This window comes from Parasteatoda tepidariorum, chromosome X1 (genome assembly GCF_043381705.1).
Source record: "Parasteatoda tepidariorum isolate YZ-2023 chromosome X1, CAS_Ptep_4.0, whole genome shotgun sequence".
In the NCBI taxonomy this organism is placed as follows: Eukaryota; Metazoa; Arthropoda; class Arachnida; order Araneae; family Theridiidae; genus Parasteatoda; species Parasteatoda tepidariorum.
Genome location: NC_092214.1, coordinates 24334557 through 24355120, shown reverse-complemented (window position 1 = coordinate 24355120; position 20564 = coordinate 24334557). Strand labels below are relative to the sequence as shown.

Below are 20564 nucleotides of genomic sequence, written 5' to 3'. Positions count from 1 at the left end.
ATGACTGCAACAGATGAAATTTATAAGCAAAAGTGGAAATGGATGGGACATATATCAAGAATGCAAAGAAAAAAATTAATACATGTTTCTTTTTCTTAGGTCTCTGATGGCAGGAGAAAAACCGGAAAACCAAGGAAGACTTGGCCGAGACAAGAGAAGGCAGATATCAAAAAGAAAATTTTAAGGGATTAAAGGAAGTCAAAGACGTGGGGGCATGGAAAAGCAAGCAGGACACTCTGTGCACCAAACAGTGTGAAGAGCCTAAGTAAGTAAAAGAGTAAGAAGTCTTGCTCTATAGATAATTGGTTCCTACTTATTTTTTCCACTTTCTTATTTTTCATCCAAGTATCAATGGCATTGTGGTTCCATTTTATAAACACAAGCTTTGGGTAGTTTCAGAGATAATCCCAGTAAAGAAATTATTATATTTAAAATTATTTTTTACAGTAAATCTTTTTTTTAAAAGAAAATGTCTGCAAATGTAACTTATAGAGGCCAAAGCCTCTTACAGCTTCAGCAGAACTCATAGCAACAGTTCTTGAAATATTCTTTCTTTTCTAAATACTCTTAGGAATAAAATTATTGTTCATGTTTCCAAAAAACTTTTAAATATAATTTCTACTGTCATTCATGTCTATTCAATACCAGAAATGTAAAAGTAAAAGAAAGAAAAACACTGCAGAGGCAGTTAGTCTTTTGCTTCTCTCCAAGGAACAAGGACATTTTCATTTTCCCATCATTCCAGTTCCAAATATTTTACGAAACCTAGCCAATTCTCATCAGATTTGTTATCGCACCTTATTGAATTACCAGAATTCATTAATCTGTTAAATTATGCTATCTATCAACTTTTTGCATGGTAAAAACTTGAACTTTTGTTCTCACTAAAATCAATACATTCAAATTTTTTAAAGCTAAAAGTTTCCTAAAATGTTTTCCCAAGATCCATCATTAGTCTTGAGTATTTAAAAAGCTTTAATTGTTCATTGAATCAAATTTTCCACTCTAATTAAATCTAAATTTCATTCTTGTAATGCTTCCATGAAGAACAAATACAGAGATTGATAAACAAGCCAAACTGCAGTGGTTGATCTTAAACTGCAAGCTGCTTATTGTGGCCTAAAAACACGCCCTACTTTAATGATTCAATTTCCAAGCTGCCCCCAGATCCTGAAAAATTCAACCTGATTTTTGTTTGATAGATGAAAAATTTTATACATTTAATCAATAAAAAACTTAAAATTATTAACTTCGATTTCTTGGATTTAATTATCCAAAACAAACTGAAGACAATAACTTAAACAATGCCAGTCTATAATATTCTAAAAACATTACATCAGGACAGAATGTAATTAGATATTGTTTTAAATAATTGCTGCCAAATATGCTGTTTCAAGTTTTAAAAATTGATTCAGAATCTTGCTTTTGCAATTCAACTAATCTGACAAGGATGATAGGTGCTATTTCTAGATCTTCCACTATAATAAAAATCCTTAAAACTAGCTGCAGACAGTTAAAGCTTTATCAATAATAATGCAAATTTTTAAATCCTTCACTGTTATTTTACATTTCATTTTTTATTTTATTGGTGAAAAATTTTTGATGCTGTTTTCCTTGAATGGAGACCTTTCCTTGAATGGAGACCTTCATATTTAGTCTATTTTTAAACTGTATGCAGGAATAAATATTTTTTATATGTTGGCTCTATGCATTTTTTATTATTCTAGTCAACGACTTTGCAAATCAGACAAATTTTTGACTATTTAAAGTTATTCTGACATAAGTGTGATATTTTGAATTGAATTGTTCATTTATTTTTTTTATTTTTATGGATGCTTGCTGGTTGGCATTTTTTCCGCTCTTAATGAAGTAAGAATGCCTCTGGCTTTTCTTACATAAAATTTACAACAATACTTAATTTTTAATTTAACTTTAACGACTATTAATCTCTCATATTTTTCGGAAAAGTATTGAAATTATTCCTGTGTCCAGCATTCAAGAAGACTAATTTAGTTTTCTTGGTTAAAGCTAATACATTAATGTTTCTTCAGGGTGGCCACTCAAAACAGATTTCAAATTTCCCTGATTTTTCCAGGTTTTCCAGGTAAAAATCTTAAAATTTCCAGGTTTGTGTTTTTTTCCTTTTTTCTTATAAAGTGTAGGATGTGTACAAGAAAAGTGTCTGCATTAAAAAATATCTTATTCAAAATGTCATTTTTTTAAACATATCTTGAAAAAAAAAATTTTTTTTTACAAGATATTTTTTTATTATTTTTTAATGTTCTGGTACAACATTAATTTTTAAAAAATTAAGACGTGGAGAAAATAATATGTTTAGCTTGCAGAATATATTGTTTTTATTGAATAATTTTAATTGTTTTTATTGAATTTAATGTGTTACTTTAAGTAGTATTTGCTCAAAGTGTACCTACAAAATGACAAAATCAGAATAACCAATAAAACCTTGTATAAGTATTGTTTAATATATTTTCATTAAGGAAAAGAAAACCGTTTCAGGTGATTATATATCAATAATTTTTAATAATTACAGTGGCTCCCAAAAGTGCTCACTCACTTATAACTTATATTGAAATAGGAAATAAAAATTCAATAATTAAAATGAATATTTCACAATGGGTATTTGATAATAAGATGTATAATCTATTCTTAGCAAAACTGCACGGAATATTTTAAAAACAAAGCAAAAGTTAATTTTTTAATCAAATAGTAACAAAAATGTTACCCCACGAAAGTCATCGTACATTTAAATGTTTTGGATCTCAGAATTAAAATTATCGTCAATTGCTTTTTTTATTTAATTATTTTTCATTTAATTTTTTATTTCTTTATTAGCAATTTAGTATCAAACCTATAATAGCAAAATTATATTTTAATTTTTGCTTGCTAACTCCGTAATATTTTATTTTATCATTTAAAAATGACTTGTGGTCGTAATAAAATAGACCAAATTTGATTATTTGTCTTCATAAGAGGTAAATCAGTAATGAATATGTTAAATTAGTTTACTGTATTCAATTGAACTGTGCAATATGTGATAAAATGCTTAAAAGAAGGACTTCATATCAGAGATTAAAATTATAAATTTTGTGGAAAAATTCATAAATTTGCAATTGAGTGTTGTAAAAGTTTCTGTAAAAATTTTAAAAAAATATTCTGCACGAATTTCACCTGAAAAAAAAAAAACTAGTTACACGTATTTTCAACCTTTAAAAGCTATTGTAGATGCTAAAGGAAACTCCACTAAATGTTAATTTAACGAAAAATTAGATTTACTAATAGACTGAGTTTTTTCTTTAAAAGTGTATGATGACTTTTGTGGGATAAAGTTTTTGTCACTTTTTGATGATTGATTCCTTAAAAATAAACTTTTCCTTTGTTTTTAAAATATTTCATATTGTCATTTAAAATATTTCAGTTTTGTTAAGATTAGAACACATTTTTTATCATTAAATATACATTCTGAAACATTCATTTTAATTAATGGATAGTCTTATTTCATTGAAAGTCATAAGTGTATCAACACTTTTGTGAATCACTGTAATTACATTTCAATATAAAGCTGTACTGTATACTGCATTATACTGTATTTCATCTTACCAGTGCTTTTTATAAAATTCACTGATCATATTTTCCTTAAACCAATATCTCAAGTCAAATTTTTAAATAATGGTATTTTGAAATAGCATTTTTATTTTAAGAGATTCAGTATAAAAAAATAAATGTCAGAAATGTAAAATTGTCTAATTTTTAGTTCTATACTCTATAGAAGAAACAAAATAGATAAAATTCCTTAAAATTTATACTTTTTTGATTTTTTTTCTTATTTGAAATTAAAACATTTAAAGAATTCCAATCTAAACACACAGTTTTTTAGTTTAGCATAGTTAATTGTTTTTGTTTGAACAACTGGAATCTTGTACAGTGCAGAACTAAAACACTAAGTTTCGTTTTCCTTCTCCTGACTAAACACATATGAATAAAAAAAATTATATTTTATGTATATACATCATTTAATATGTTTCCTATATATTCCTTAGTCATTGTCAGCTTTTTTAGGTAAAAAGAGGAATAGTTTTGAAATATCATCTCTGGAATGCAAGCAACATTTACGAACTTTCGATATTGTGATAACTATACAATTCGAATTTTGAATCAAAAAACTAATATTTACCAACAAAACCGTAAAATTTGATATTAATATATAGTTAGTTCTAAAAAAAAACTTTTTTCAAAATAAAAATATACTATAAAAGGTTAAAATGAAATAGAAAAAATTAGCATTAATGCAAGAATTGTAACAATTTGTCGACAAACATTGCTGTTAGTGATGGGGGGAAATGCGTGATTGGTTGGTTTGCTGAGAATAAATAATTTACAGATTTCTTTGAGTTCAAAAGCTTTCAGAAAAAGAGTGAAATATAAAATCTATCATTATTAAATTATAACCAACTAATTTTTAGAGAATTTAATAAAGTTAAAAATACAAAAACATATTGACTCATTTTGTCAAAATAGAAAAAAATTACCACTCTCAATTGCGAACTATCTTGAAACATTGTGAACAAACCCACGGACAGAATTTAAAAACCGAAGGAAATATCCTAACCCCGTCTTCCACATCCACCATAATCTTTGCCTTTCAAAAATTGCACAGTCCCATAGTCTGCATAGAGATCAAAGGTTTCTACATTTGCTTAGCAACCATGGGAGAATTTTATGTTGTATTCTAGTTTAACAGGGTTATAATGGAGCAAATTTTGATGAAAGCAAAGTAAGTTGATGATATTTCAACTGTTTGGAGATACATTTCCGTCTAAAAAATGTGGGTTTAATGGATGAAACAATTTAAATTAAGAAAATTAGCAAATAATTTAATTTAGTGAAATTAAAAAAAATATGTAGGAAAAAATTTCCAGCCTTTCTTTAAAATTTCCAGGTTTTTATCCATATTTCCCTGATTTTTCCAGGTTTTTTCCAGTATAAAAAAATTCCCTGATAATTCCAGGTTTTCAAGGCTTTCCAGGTGGGTGGCCACCCTGTTCTTTTACATTGTCGCGGATTTCTGTATCTTGTTCTGTTGTTCCTTTAACCTATTCAGAATCTGTTTTAGATTTTTTAGAAAATAGATCTTTAAATTTAGGTGTCTTTTTGCTTTTAATGAAGTCAAAAATAATTACTAGAATAATTTTTTAAATATATAAAATGCTCCAAATTAGTATATAGAGCATACTGTCCTTTTAAATAAATAGAACTTAAGAAGTAAACTTAGGAATTTGAGCATACAGCCCTACAATCAGCAAAAGAAAAATGCTCTTGACTAAAAGAGTGAAGTTAACTACACCACACCAACCTTCATCAAAGTGAAATGGCTAATTCCTTGCCCTCCCCTTACAAAGTGATCAATTTATTCTCCTAACTACAGTAACTGTCAAGACAGACGGAAAACAAGAATTTCCAATGTCATTTCTTCCCACTCCTTCTCAGTGTTTTCACTACAGCGCGAGAATCTCGCATATTTTATTATTTTCTCGCATTAAAAAATTATTACCGCGAGAAATTCGCGAATTCTATAAATCAATTTTAAAATTCGCATTTCTCGCATTTTGGAAAAAGCTTCCAATTACGCCATTTAGAATAAAATCCGTTCCACTTTTCTTCCTTGATCTTTCATTATTTTCAACATCTGGTATTTTGAATAAAAGAAACCTATTTCTCCCATGATACTGGAAGAAAGTGGAAAAAACTGGAAGAAAATGAATGAAAAACATAATATAGAATTTTAAATTCCATGTAACTTATGATAATAATTTATCTTGAACTTTAATTTATTATCCTTATTATCCAAAATAAATACTAACACGTATATCTAGATGAATTATATTTTACTGAAAATTCTGTTTAAAGATAGAATTATCTAAAAAATAAATATTACTTGGTAAAATATTAGTTCAGAAATTACTTTTTTAAAACTTTTTCAATTGTAAAAACCAGTTTTTTACCTTCAATTTATAACATTTATAAATTCTAAGCTAAATACTGTAAAGGTATCAAATTATATAAGAAAAAAAGAAGCTTAGCTTCTAATATAGGAAACAATTTAAGAACTGTTTTCAGAACTGCCTTTGGTTGAAAATTAATATAATGTTTCTAAATATAAGTACAATGAGTAATTTGCAGTATACTATGATGATATATAGTTAGATTACTATATTTTTAAATTTCTTTGTATAGTTATAAATAAAGTTCTTCGACAGTTCTTTTTGTAAGACATTGAAAGAAATCGGGCGCTTTAATTTCTGAAGAAATTCATTAAATTAGTCTTTAAAATTTTTGCTTTCCTTATTTTCATTTATTTTAAAAATGATTTGGTAGTGATTATTTCAACTATTATTTAAACTATATTAAAATTATAAAATGCTTAAAATTTTAATTTAATACTTAATATTTTTTTATTAAAAAGAGTTTCTTGCATTTGAAGAAACTTATTTTAAAGAGGGTGGTTCTTATACTGGTGTCTTCCGTGGTTCTTTTTTTTCACTTAAGTATAAACTTGCCATCCCTGAATGAAAGTAGTGTTTTTCCTTACAAACTGTTCAAGCAGAGCCACAGTAGCTCAGGGAATAGAGCATTCGACTTTCAACGTTCTGAATCAGGTTTGAATCCAGGCACTGGCTGGTCGAAGCGAATTCCATACCCGGTTTGCATTGACTACAGTGTGAATAAAGTATCCACAGTGGTAGACAGATCATGGGTTAGAGTTCCCTTGCCGTCAAGCTAGCCGTGGTAACTGTGTAAAGCAAATGCAGGTTAGTTCCATCAAAAAGTCCTCAATGAGGGCACATCTCTCTCAACAGTTGATCCAGAAGTTCCCTAGTCTTTCTGATTGGGTTCAAAATTACATGACTATGGAGTTGAACATTGGTAGCTGTAAACCCGAAATTGGGTTAGCTGCTCAATGATGATTATAAAACTGTGAAAGCAAGCTGCTCAATGATGATTATAATACTGTGAAAGCAAGCTGTTCAATGATGATTATAAAACTGCGAAAGCAAGCTGCAACCTTAAAATTAAAGTATCATTCCCTACATCAAAGCTCATTGTAAAAAGGTTTAAAGTTGCTGCAGTAGAAAGTGACCAATTAGTATAAGACTTCACGAACCAAGTTCCTGTTCTTGATAGGATGCACGTAGTATGTTCTTCAGGATAAAATGTCAAACAAAGGAGCATAAGAAATTCACTATTCAAGATAGGATATTCATTTAGGTAAGTAATGAAGACTGGCAAACAGTATCAACCAAATTATTACTTTCAAAGAAATTGTTTAAGTTCATGACAATTTTTATATACTCAAAAGAAGGCAAATTGAAGATATTACAATGAAATGGATGATAATTGGGTAGAACATGGTAACAACAAGGAAAATATAGTAAAATTGCTATGAAACATTAGAACAGTGCTCTGAAATTCATTATTTACAATTTAATTCAGGAAGGAAATCTTTACTTTCCCATTTGTAAAACTTGAAAAAAGTGCTTTTGAAGATTGCAGTCAATAATACATACATCATTACTACTATTTACCTTTCAAATTAATGTAATTACTTAAACAACCATAAATGTGATTATATTACATTTGAAACTAAATTAATTCATATCTTATTATTTTCATTCTTCAAAACTTTATAGAGGGATCTCATTTATGTGATTCTCTTGGGCTAATGCATGAGTGATAGATGACTGTAATTTAAAAAACATAAAAAATTTGAGTGACTAACATACAGTGGGCTACAAATCCAGTAACTAAATATTTGAGCCTTGATTGAAGCACTGACATTTCTGTTATTTTTTTTCTTGATGGCTATAATGGGTCATACAAATTTGAACAATTATATTTTTCATTGAACATTTAAACATGAATTTTAATTATTATGAGGGATAAGCTTATTTGCTTCTACAACTGCAATAAATTATGTAAAAAAATTATTACTCTTTTGCCAAACACATATCATATATACATGAAATATATTTAAATATTCACCATTATTTCCAGAAGCAGATAGCATCAGTAAGCCATAAGCAGCATTACGATCTGATTGCGTACTTGAATCATATTTCCTTCCTAAATCAGAGATATCAGATTTCCTTCCTAAGTATGAGAATAAACATTAAAAAAAAACTTAAAATAGCATTCATAAATTGCTACCAGATTTTGCTCAACTAGTAAACAACATAATTTAAATAGAACAATTATGATTTACAATATTTGAAAGGATGCTAATTATTAAAACAAATTGTATATGTATTTCACATTTCACAGTCTGTCTTCATTTAAAAAAGTTTACCTTCAACTACAAATGATAGCCGAGAAGCATACAGGGTGTCTCAGTTAAGCGTTTCAGAACTTCTAAGAGGAGTAGGGAGCATCCTGACGACTCGAAATCATATAGCAATGTGGGGTCGGAAATGCTTCCCAGAAGTGGTGACGTGCACAGAAGCACCATAAAGAAAAGACCGTAAAGTGAAAAATTGCTACAATAATACATTGAAAAAATTATATGGTACATGGGCCAAAGTAAGTGTTCGAAGTTTCTGCCATCGGCTACAATGTACACCTCACATCTCCGGCGCATGGACATTCGAACATTCTGCAATACTCCAGGCATATCTCGCAGGCTACTGTGATTCTTGCAACCAGCATTATCAACAGGGGTGTCATAAACCAATGTTTTCATATTACTCCAGAAATCAAGACATGATAGGTCGTTTGACCGAGGAGGCCATATAATTTTTTCAATGTATTATTATAGCCATTTTTCACATACGGTCTCTTTTTTTTATGGTGCTTCTGTGTACGTCACCGCCTCAGGAAAGCATTTCCGACCCCACATAGCTATAAGATTTCGAGTCGTCAGGATGCCCCCCACCCCTCTTAAAAGTTCTGAAACGCTTAACTGAGACACCCTGTATATTTAATGGCAAAAAAAAAATTTAACTTGGAAAAGTGAAACAAAAGTAGTTATTAAAGCTGATATTTTAGCATCAAATTTATAATTTGAAATGAAGACCTTTTGGATGTAATTGATAACTCAGAAATAATGTATAGATATGATGCAAAACTTAAGTGCAATTTAAAATAGACATTTTTGAATAAATGGATCAACGTTTGCAGGCAGATTTAAAAAATATATATAAGTATTCTAAAGCACATTACTTCTGTTTGAAACAACTCAAAGATGTTTTAGAAACTACTTTATTCGCAAGATTAGATTTCTTTCAGAGGAAATTTTTAGATTTAAATATGAAGGTAAAATTAGAGTTACGAGTTACATTTTTTAGTCACATTAATAATAATGTCTAAAAAGTAACAGCCACAAGAAAAATAGAAAATAGTGATTTAGGAGATAAACTGCAAAAATTGTCATGATCTTGTTTCTCAGGTGCCAAAAGAACCATTAATAACGTTTTTAGAAAGAAGATAATTATTGGTTGAATGCTATGAATATGATATAAACTAAAATTGAAAATCCAGACAGATCTAACACTTTTAATCCCTAAAAAAAGAATACTTCACTCACTATGCTTGCTATTCAAGTGGGCATAATAAATAGTAACTTATGGAAACTGTGAAAGAGATTTTTAAAAAAATAAAGAATTAACTTAAGTAACTGAGTTGGATATTTCTTAGGGGGTAGCAATGAAAGAACTTCTTCAAGACAAAATTCCCCATATTTACTCCTGAAAGTTAGGATATTCTTTGAGCTATGAGAAGATTAAACCTAATCAACAACTATTATAGCAAACATAAAGGAAACTCAAACAGAAAGTAAAATATAGAAATAGTGTTAAAGTATAATAAAAAATGTAAGTACAGTAGAACCTCGATCAACCGAGCTTTGATTAACAGAGGTTTCTGTTAACTGAGGCAATAACAAAGCCTGATTTTTTTTTTACCTTTTTTTTCTCCTCATTTCCAAAATCAACTTGGAAAAAATTCTACGTTGTCCGTGTTACAGGCACTACTTTCCCACAAAATCCCTCAACTTCCAAGAAATATTACATTGTGAGAAGACAACATCCACGAATGCTTTGTCAACAGTGGTCATGTAACCCTATTGAATACCAGTTGATTTCCTTTTTAAATCTTTTTAGCTGTGAAATATAAGTTCATATATGTTTATTTTTATCATTTAAAATATGTTCTATTGTTGTTTAGTTTGAAAGTATCTAAATTCGCAAGCACGGAAGGTTTTTATACATGGTTTCTATTAACCGAGATTTCCAATATCCGAGGTACTAGCGGTCCCAATTAGCTTGGATAATCGAGGTCTTACTGTATGTAAAAAATGTATGTAGTATGTAATGTTAAAGTAAAATAAAAAAATGTATTATTATGCACTTAACTTAACTAAGAACTTTGTATTGTTTTAAAATTGTTATTTCTAGTCATTCAATTTATGGTAAAAAACAAAGTTTCATATCTGAATTATATAACTCTGGAACAAAACATAATATATGCATACAACTCAAGTTTGGAACTTACTTATTAGGACCAAAATAAATTATTATGTTTAACAACGAAGAGTGAAAAACTAAATTTTTAAATTAATATTTTTGAAAACAAATCACTATATGGATTATAAGTCAAAATATTGAAATTGTACAAAAGAATCATATACCACAAAGTTAAATTATAAATAAAATTAAAGATGCTAAAATAAAAAATAACAGACCCTGAAAGTGATACAAAAATTACATTGATTTTGAGATATGGTGAAATATTTAAAAAGTAAAATTAACATCAAGGGATCCAAACTTTGGACCTCTCTCCAGACCAAACTATGAGGACTATGCTTTCCGGATTATAGTCACCCTTATATTTTGGGGGTCAGAAATCCATACAAAAAATAAAAACTTTTCACAGAAAGTACATTTTGTGCCAGATTTTGTAACTAGAAATATCATCTGCACTAATTAATTAGCATATTTGAGATCCCCTCCTTGAGCTATTATAGTAAAATGATAAGATAAGAAATTAAAATTTTTGATGTCATTGATAGATTTAAAAGTTTAAAATGAAAATGAGTATGTCATATTTCTTGAAAAAATTATCAACACTGGACATACATCTTTGTGACATCAAAGAAGGTGGTCTCATAAAATTAGAAAAGTAGTGCAAATTGGAAAGCGAGACAAGCAGAACAAAATTTTTTGAAAAATTTTGAGTACACATCAGTGGATAGTGTGGATAGATAATGGTTAAAGATAATAAATTTCTTAAATTGATAAAATGTATTTTTACCTCTTTTTAACTAAAAATTTATTGCAAGCTTTGAATAGTACATAAAAAGTTTACATTTTCATAGATTCTACATAATGCATTCATTAAAACTTATGTAAGTTTGTGTTCAAACAAAAGAAAAGCTCACCAGAATTTCTTGGAGATGAAAGTTTCAGAAGACTACTTACAACATCTAACTCTGCACTGCTCCTCTTATCTTTATGACCTGTTTCGAGAAAAATTATTTAGTAAAAGAAATTTTAGGAAGCAATTATTTTAATAATTTTTCCAAATATGATAAATCAAACAATTCATTTTTCTAATCAGTGATTTTCACTTAAAATTATTTTTTTATAAACCATTTATTAGACATTTTAGTTTTAAGAAGCAATAAACGAGCAATAGTTAAGAACAGTTCAAAAGGCAATAATTAATAATAAGTTTTATTACATTTGGTTTGGCCACAATAGCATTTTATACTTATTTAAAGCACAACTTTAAACATACTTTTTTCCTAATCAATTTACTGAATTGTATATGGATAAGAGTCAGTATTAGCTATGTGAGAACAATTTCTTCACTATTATGCTTAATGGTATAAACATTTATCCTTTAAATCAGTCTGATAAAACTACATTGCATATTCATATCAAAAAATAGCAATTTAGTAAATTATTATTTAAATTTTTATCATGAATTTAAAATTTTACTCCTTTTCAAATAATGACATGGTAGATTTTGTATTAAGTTATAGATATAGAATTACCAAAATGAGGTTTCTAAAATAAATATCTCACTAAAAATTTTACTTATTTTCCAGAAGTAGTGTTGATCTAATCCTTGGTGGTTTAGTTAGGCTATACCATCTCCAACTCCATGAAGGAAAAGATTTCCAGCATTTCTTAAAAGCTCATGTATAATGCATATCAAGTAAATTGTGCATTTAAGTACATGAGTAGGAAAGGCCTGACCTGCTTTGCACCAATGATACTGGGATTATCTTAATGAATTCAGCAGAATTCAGAATATTTGCTTATTTTTTTATATAAGGGTTCAATTCAAGCATTGAAAATCAGAAGTTTTAAGAAAGATGAGGAAAAAAAAACTTTTCTCCCCATATTTTGGATTTTTTAATTTATAATTTTAAATTTATTTGTAATTTGAAATTTTAAAATTATTTTATAAATAAATAGCTTTTTTTTAAAAAAAAATACACCTTCAAACATTCATTGTTTCATAGTTTTCAGTTTAAATGATACAAAAAACTTCCAAATTGTTTATCAATTAATCATTTTTTTAGTTTACTTTTTTTGAAAAAATTTGTACACAGTGATTGTCTTAGGATGTCTTTAATTATTTTTTATAAACTACACATTTTTCTCTTATTTTGATAATAAGTATTACTCTTGAAAATGCACAGATTAAATAATAAAAAAGGGTAATTTAAAAATTGTTGAGGATCAAATTCAGTTTTTACATAATATTACACATTTGACAAATTTTCACGATGTCACCTTTCAAAACTCAAAGTGCCCTTTTCTCTGAGGAAGAACTCAGACTTTTTTTTATTTCTAGGGAAAACTTTGATTATTATAATCAGAAATATGAAGTATCATCAGCAAGTGCATGCCTTTAAAATGCTGTTACTTTGAAAGGATGTCCCTCTCATGTTTACTTTTGCATTGCAATTTCAACTTTTATATTGATTGTATTCTTATGCACAGAAAATAGAATAAATTATTTTTAATACAGTCAAACCCTGCTATAGTGAACACGGTTTATAGTGAACTCCCGGATATAGTGAACAAAATATTCGATCCCGTGCCTTAGTATACCCGTATAATGTTATATTTTGTGGATATAGTGAACCAAAAAAGTGATGAAATTAGATATAATGAACTTTTTCTGTCATTGACTGATTTCTTTCTTCTTTTTTTTGTAATAATTTTAAAATTTCTACTTCAAAATAAATACATATACTGATTTTTAAAACCATCTATAGAGGGGAAGGTAGCGATAAGCATTTTTTTCTTGTTTGCTTCGTTTATCTTACTTTCTCATCCCTAAACAAATCAAGTAGATGTTTCCAACCCAGGCAGATGATGTCAGTGGGATCAATATGCATTTTCTGTCAGAGGGAAAGAGTAATTATTCATTATTGGTCAAAGGGTTAGACACTAATATGTGTTGATAAGGCCCTCATTTCAACTCCTTTTTGCTCTCAGTTCAGTTAAAAAAAAACCTGCAAGCAAGTGTCTCAAATTTAACTATGGATGGCAGTAAATGTAAAATGTTCTTCATTGATGATAAATGGGCATAATTAGAAAAATTGAAAATGGATGTAATCAAGCTGATATTTGCGGGGAATGTAAACTATCCAAATCTACAGTTTGTAACATATGGAAAAATAGGCAATTAACAATTTCTGCTCATGAAAAAAATTTAAATGGCAGAAAAAAGTTGAGAAAAGCAGATCACAAGGATGTTGAAGAAGCATTCAAAGCCGCCACCATCTTCCAGTATCTGGACAAGTGTAGATGAATTTGCTGAGCGATTTTATGAGACTACTTTTATGTGTTCGTTAGACAGGTTTAAAAAGCGGAATAACAGAAATTCAGGAAAAATTATCTGAGAGTTGGGAAGTATTTCCATATCTGATGTTGAAGATTGCTCATCAGCTAAAGATTACAAATTTTTTTTTTTGTACGCAGGACGAAGAGTAATAAAAAATAACACATTTTTTGCTACTACATAATATTTTTCAGTCATTCATTTGAATAATGTGTAATAAAAGGGAGGAGTTTGGGAGTCATTAGTAAAATTGCCCGCGTAACGGATATAGTGAACTCCCACTTATAGTGAACCGAAATTTCGGTCCCTTGAAGGTTCACTATAGCGGGGTTTGACTGTTATAATAAATATTACAAAGGGAATTAAAAAATAAGATAACTTTGCTTCATAAACTCTCATTTACCAAATCAATAATATATAGGTCTATCAAATATTCTAGAATTGGTTTCGAATGGCCAACCAAATTTTTATGTTTGGCGGTATAAATGTTCATTTTCATACCCTCGTAAGTTAGAACCCAACCTGAAAAAAAAGGAAACTGCTAGATCAAACCATGGGTTTAATTAGCCATCATAGAGGGTTTTTTCATGGAGTTCATCCACATATACAGTACATGGAGAGGAAAAACATTAAAAACTCTCATAAGCTCAGCAGCCTGCCACTCAACATATTTGACATCAGTGTCATGCTTGATGTGAGTTAGGAGCAGAATTTGAATTGACCAGTCTTTACTAGGATTTGAACCTGAGTTGCCTCTGCGAGTTCTCCATCCTTTAGGCCATTGTGGCTTCCAATTAAATATAATCAATTTTGTTCCCATTTAATGCTATTTATACACCCTATATAGCCTCTCATCAATTTTTCTCAAAAATTAAGAACTTAATCATTGTTCAATGAAATTTATGATTAAATATTTATATGTCATGTAAGGAGAAACATTACATACTGAACTGAATTTTTCCATCCTCTTATAATTCAGAGCAATATAATCTTCAATCTATGGTTAACATGACCAAATTAGCACAATATGGTTAACAATACACTTCTGATAATGCTAGTCACAAAGGACACACAAATAATTTCGAATTATCGCTGAACGTAAAAATTAAGACTATTTAAAACTGTTTAACTAAAAAATTCAGAAGCTTTGAAAGTTCTCACAGGAAAAATTTAAATATACAATGTTCATCAAAATCTTGCATATAAAAAGGGATATAGTTACAAGATAATAAAAGTAGGTTACAAGAATCAATAAATTCTTTAATAATAAATCAAATGTTACATTAACTGAACAAAATCAAATTCAGATTCAAATTTTAAATATATATATATATATACATAAATTTTGCTTATATTTATTAAAAAGGATAACTTAAAATGCTTACTAAGTTCTTTGCCAGTTGCTCGCTTGTGCAAGGGTCCTGGGATATTATCTTTCCTTGACTGAAAGAGAATCACGCATTAGAGATATATTAATAAAAAAATTATTAATATTTATTACTTACAATCATATTTCAGAAGGACAAAGAAAGTAAAAATATCCCCATGTAATTAGGATTATATGCAGAGTTGCTATTTTGTACTGTCATTGAACGAGATTTTACAAATGGTAATAAAATAATAACTCAAGAGCCCATTTAAGTGAAAGGCAAGGTTAGACATTGAATTGACATTGTTGATCATGTAAAGCAGTGTTTCCCAAAGTGCGGTACAAGTACCCCCAGGGGTACAGGAACAGTTTAGCGGGGGTACGCATTCTTACGTGAAATATCTTGCAAGAAACGAAACTTCAAAAAGTTTTATTTAAAAACAAAGCTAACAATGAAAATTTACGATTGCGTATTTTCCTATTGGCTATATTTTGCAGAGTTAAAAGTTAATAATTAGTGGTGCCAACAGCCAGTTCTGATTTTAAACTTTTGTGCAATTTTTTAATAGTAAAAAATACATTTATTTTTTTATTGGTGGTACACAGCGTTATGAAAAATTTAGAAAGGGCACACAAAAGTCATAAGTTTGGGAAACACTGATGTAAAGCTACAAGAGACATTTTTTTCATGGAAAATTTTTTCCTAAAGTTTTGCAACATCAAAACTAAAGATCCTCTGGAATTATAAGAAAATACATAAATTTACATTTAATTATTTTGTGAAATAAGAGAGCCATAGCACTGACAACTGTTTTGTGTTTTTCTACATTGACACTATTAAGGCAAAAACACTTACAGTTGACTTTTGCAATGGAGGTCATTAAAAAATCTTTCAAATGAGGCTCTTTTCCCAAACATTGATCAACAAAATTTACATAAGCCAACAGTTAACCTATATCTCATCGATTTCAATGAATATATATTAAAGAGTAGTGTACTTATGTGTAAAATACTTTCGATGCCATCTTAAAATAGTAATAAAAAAAAACGATTAAATGTTGTGTGGGTTTTAAAGTTATTAACTGACTTTGTGAAAAGGGACCCTGTACGAAATTAGCTTTAAGAATAGCATAAATAAAATTAATTCACACATTTATGGTTACTTGTGCATGTCTATATATTCATGCTTAACCCACGGATGGTTCTGAACGTATAAAGTTGTATTGTAACCTGCAGTCTTCTCCGCATAGTAAAACAGATTTTCCATGTCATTAGATAGATAAATAGTGCATTAGGAAGAAACATTCGCCCAATTTTGGCTGTTTCCTAAATGGCCAATGGGCTAAGTTGCCATCTTGAATTTGCTGAGGGGGAGGGGAAGAATGTACATATTGCTGTCCAGCCAAGTGAGATATAGTTTTTTATGCCTTTTTTTACATTTATCTGAAACATGACAGTCTGAAAATAATTTTGTCAGTAGATTCAGGGGTCATTTCAGTGAGCAAAAATATAAACAGACCACCCTCAACAAGATCTGATCATTAGATCTTCACGTTCTAGGACTCACTCTTAGTGGCTCAAGGCAGTGACCTCAAATATGCTAATTATTAAGAGCAGACAATATTTAAAGTTACGAAATTAGACACAAAAATGTACTTTCTCTGAATAAACATGTCTTTCTTTCGACAGATTCCCCCCAAAATTATAGAAGGCAATCTGGGAAACATGGTCCCCATAGTTTGGTCAGGTCAAAGTTTGGACCCCTTAATGTTAATTTTACTTTTTGAGTATTTCACTATATTCTGAGAAAATTGTAAGCAAATCAAAAACTTTTTACACACAATTATAAAACTAGTTTATCCAAAGATAATTCCATGCAAAAAATAAATTTTATCAAATATTTATTATTTTATTTAAGAATGGTTGAATAAATTTAGAATTGTAAGGCATAAAATTTTTTGCATCATTGTAAAGAACATAATTTTGCATGGCAAAATTCAGAATCGGTTGAAAAGATCAAAATCGGTTGAAAAGTTCCTGAGAAATCGAATTTTAAATATCTATTCAATTTCTCAGGAACTATTCAACCAATTTTGCCATGTAAAAGTACATTCTTTAAAATGATGAAAAAAACTGTTTCAACTTACAACTAAACTTTTTTTTCTACCATTATTAAGTAAAACAATAAATATTTACTAAAAAATGTTTTTTGCATGGAATTATCTTTGTATAAACGAATTTTATAATTGGTTGCAAAAAGTTTTCAATTAGATTTAAAAGTTCATTACATCTGGCAAAATATGCAAGTAAAATTAACATTAAGGAGGTCTAAACATAGGAGCGATCGTTTGATCAAACTATTGGGGCTATATTTCCCAGATTGCGACTATCCAATATTTCGGTGGTCAGAAATCCTTCAAAAAAATAATATTCAGAGGAAGTAAATCGGGTTTTTTTTGGTGTACGGTATAACAAATTTTATATGAAAACGTAAAAGGTTAAATGGGATACATCTTATAAAGATTTCAGACCCTTACTTTAAACATTTTTATCAAGAGCTATCATTCAGCCTAAATTTTTGCATCTATCTAGAGAAAGAAACAGAATACTAGTTCACTTTTGTATTTGCACAGTATCCGTGACAGGAAAATCTGCTCATTTTTAAACAACAAAAATGTGGGTTACCTTTTACCCCAAGGTCTTCACATTTTAAACATATCTTTTGAAACAAGAAGCAAATGTTTCAAATTTAAAAAGAAGTAAATATGAAAATAAGTAAATATGAAAATACCCTAGGTTCTGGAGAGCGGTTACGGACTTTAAGGTTTCTTTCCATATTCATTCTCAGGTTCTTCACCAACAAATTAAAAGTTCAAATGTATCTATAAGAACAAAAGATACATTAAAAGAAAAATAGTAAAAAATATTTGTTAAGAAATTATTTAACTTTTTATAACCAGTTTGGGATCACGGTATTATAAAAAATCAGTCTCAAAAATTAATCTTTTGAAACTGACATGAAACTTTTTTGTCTAGATTCAGTATGTAATTGAATAGTCAACTGGAAGTTAAAGAAATAAGATTGCTATATAAATTTTCAAACAATATCAACGAAAAAAAAAAATCTTCTTAGTTTACTATAACCAAGAGAAATTAAATGGATACATTTTATACTACAAATGTCAAAGAGTTAGGTAAAAGAGTAAAAACATTTGAATTTTTTGAAAAATAGTTAAATAAGTACAATCCGAATTTTGTATGAAAAATTTAGTTTTAAATGAAAGTAATAAAACTTAAAATATGCTGGAAAAAAAACATGATTTAAAGTAAAACATGATATAAACTGAGAACAATAACATTTCACTAGGGCATGAAGCATAACTCTTAAATAAAAAATTTTATTAATTAAAGTTTGTTCTCTTTCCCATAGTTTTAAAATTGTATCATTACAAAAGCTTAGTTTTGGAACGAAAAATTTTAAAGCAAAACCAGATTTAAAAAATTAGAGGTAAAGAAATTAAAAAAAAGGGAATATATACACTTTTCTTACTTTGTTTTGGTTTACTTAACAGCTTTTGATTTTTAATGTAACACTCAAATGTTTTCTGTATGTTTGTTCCGTCGTTTTTTTTAAAAATTTTATGTTTTTTTAAATAAAATAGGAAAATTTATGAAAAATATTTTTTAAGTTTTTAATTAAAATTCAATACATAAAAATAAGTAAAAGATGAAGAAACCATTTATACTTTGATAGTTTATAAACTAGATAGTCATTAAGTTTCTTAGTTTCACAAGAATTAGGAAACAATTTTAGGAGCTTTAAAAAAAAATATGTAAAAAAACCATTAATTGCTAAACTTGGTAACTGGGGGACATATTTCTTATAACCTGCAAGATATTTAAAACATATTATTTTGCATTCTAATACTAACCTTTATTAACAAAAACAAATAGTTAAAAAGCAACAAGAAACAATAGTTAATAAAAACAAACAGTTAAAAAGCAAACACTAACATCCGTATTCACCATTGACCCTAACCCTCGGTCAGAATTTAAAACAGGTTTTATGAGAGCAACTCTAGGTTAGAGTCTAAAATTTCATTTCACCGTGTACGTAACTACGAGTTACTCTAACCCAGAGTTAAATAACCTTAACCTGAAGATATTCTCGGTTAGAGTAACCACGGACGCACAGTAGTGTGTGCTTATTTACTTCGCTTTCTTAGTCAGTATTTTTTTTTATTTCTGTTTCTGAATTTTAATTGTTTTGAATTTCGATTCTTTTTTTTGTATTTTTAACCTGAAGATTTCTCTGGTTTGAGCAACCACGGATGCGAAGGAGATTTTTTATTTATTTATGTTTTCAAAAATAACACTTTTGATGTTCAATGAGGTCATTTTTTTTACTTGATGTAACTATAACTAATTTATATTTTATAAGTGCTTATTAATAAAGTGAAAATTAAATAACACCTTTGATGTTCGGTTGCTTTTTTTTTTATGTTCATTGAGATCAATTCTTTTACTACATGTAACTATAATTAATTTATATCGAATAAATGCTTATTAATAAAATGAAAATTAAATTTTCCTGAGTTAATATCTTCTATAGAAGATACTAAAGATATTTCTCAAATTATTATTAACAGTCATTGCAGCACTTAAATAATTTTTCGCTCGAAAAAAAAAATCGTGGATAATACAGATTGCGGCTACAATGATTCAAATGAATAGTGTAAGTAAGAAGATTCTAAATGGTTTAACTAACTTTTATTTAGTTTTTTAAAAGAAAGAAAAACGATCAATACTTGAAAGAAATATAAAATTTAAAGAAGAATATAATTCATTAAATTATTATAGATTTTAATATTAATTATCGAGATAAGATTTTGCCCAAAAATAAAAATAGTTTAGAGATGAACTGGCAAAATAATATGCAATATCTAGATATGAAGATAACGAAAAGAATTTTAAATCCATGAAATAAAACTAGTAATAAAATTAAAAACATATGAATTATTTTAAATATATATTAAAAATTATGCTGAAAAAAATATTACGTAATCAATACAAATTTTGATCTGAGGTAACATTTAAACTACACAATAACATGCATCAAATAACTTTGCAAATCAGGAAATTTAGAAATTTATAACCATAAAATAATCTGCTGAATATTTGAAAAAAATATAATCATTTGGAAGAGATTAATTACTTAAAACTATATGAAGTTAAAATGCTCGTCTTCAGTTGTCATTTTTAATATATAGCCTGACTACTTTATGACATATGGGGCATATATACAACTGATATATTTCCATTTACA

At 28.2% G+C, this 20564-nt stretch overlaps 1 protein-coding gene across 5 annotated transcripts in view; it reads right to left on the bottom strand.

Annotated features, from left to right (window-relative positions):
- Positions 1-20564, bottom strand: part of LOC107447897 (uncharacterized) — a 46803-nt gene that overhangs the window by 18602 nt on the left and 7637 nt on the right. For all 5 annotated transcript variants that reach the window (XM_043043920.2, XM_016062938.3, XM_043043919.2 and 2 more), the window contains 4 exons: positions 18030-18120; positions 15255-15312; positions 11447-11524; positions 8059-8166 (listed from right to left, as the gene is read on the bottom strand). In XM_043043920.2, the coding sequence (XP_042899854.1) occupies positions 8059-8166; positions 11447-11524; positions 15255-15312; positions 18030-18080 (295 nt within the window). In that variant the 5' untranslated portion in view covers positions 18081-18120. The remainder of the gene's footprint in view (positions 1-8058; positions 8167-11446; positions 11525-15254; positions 15313-18029; positions 18121-20564) is intronic.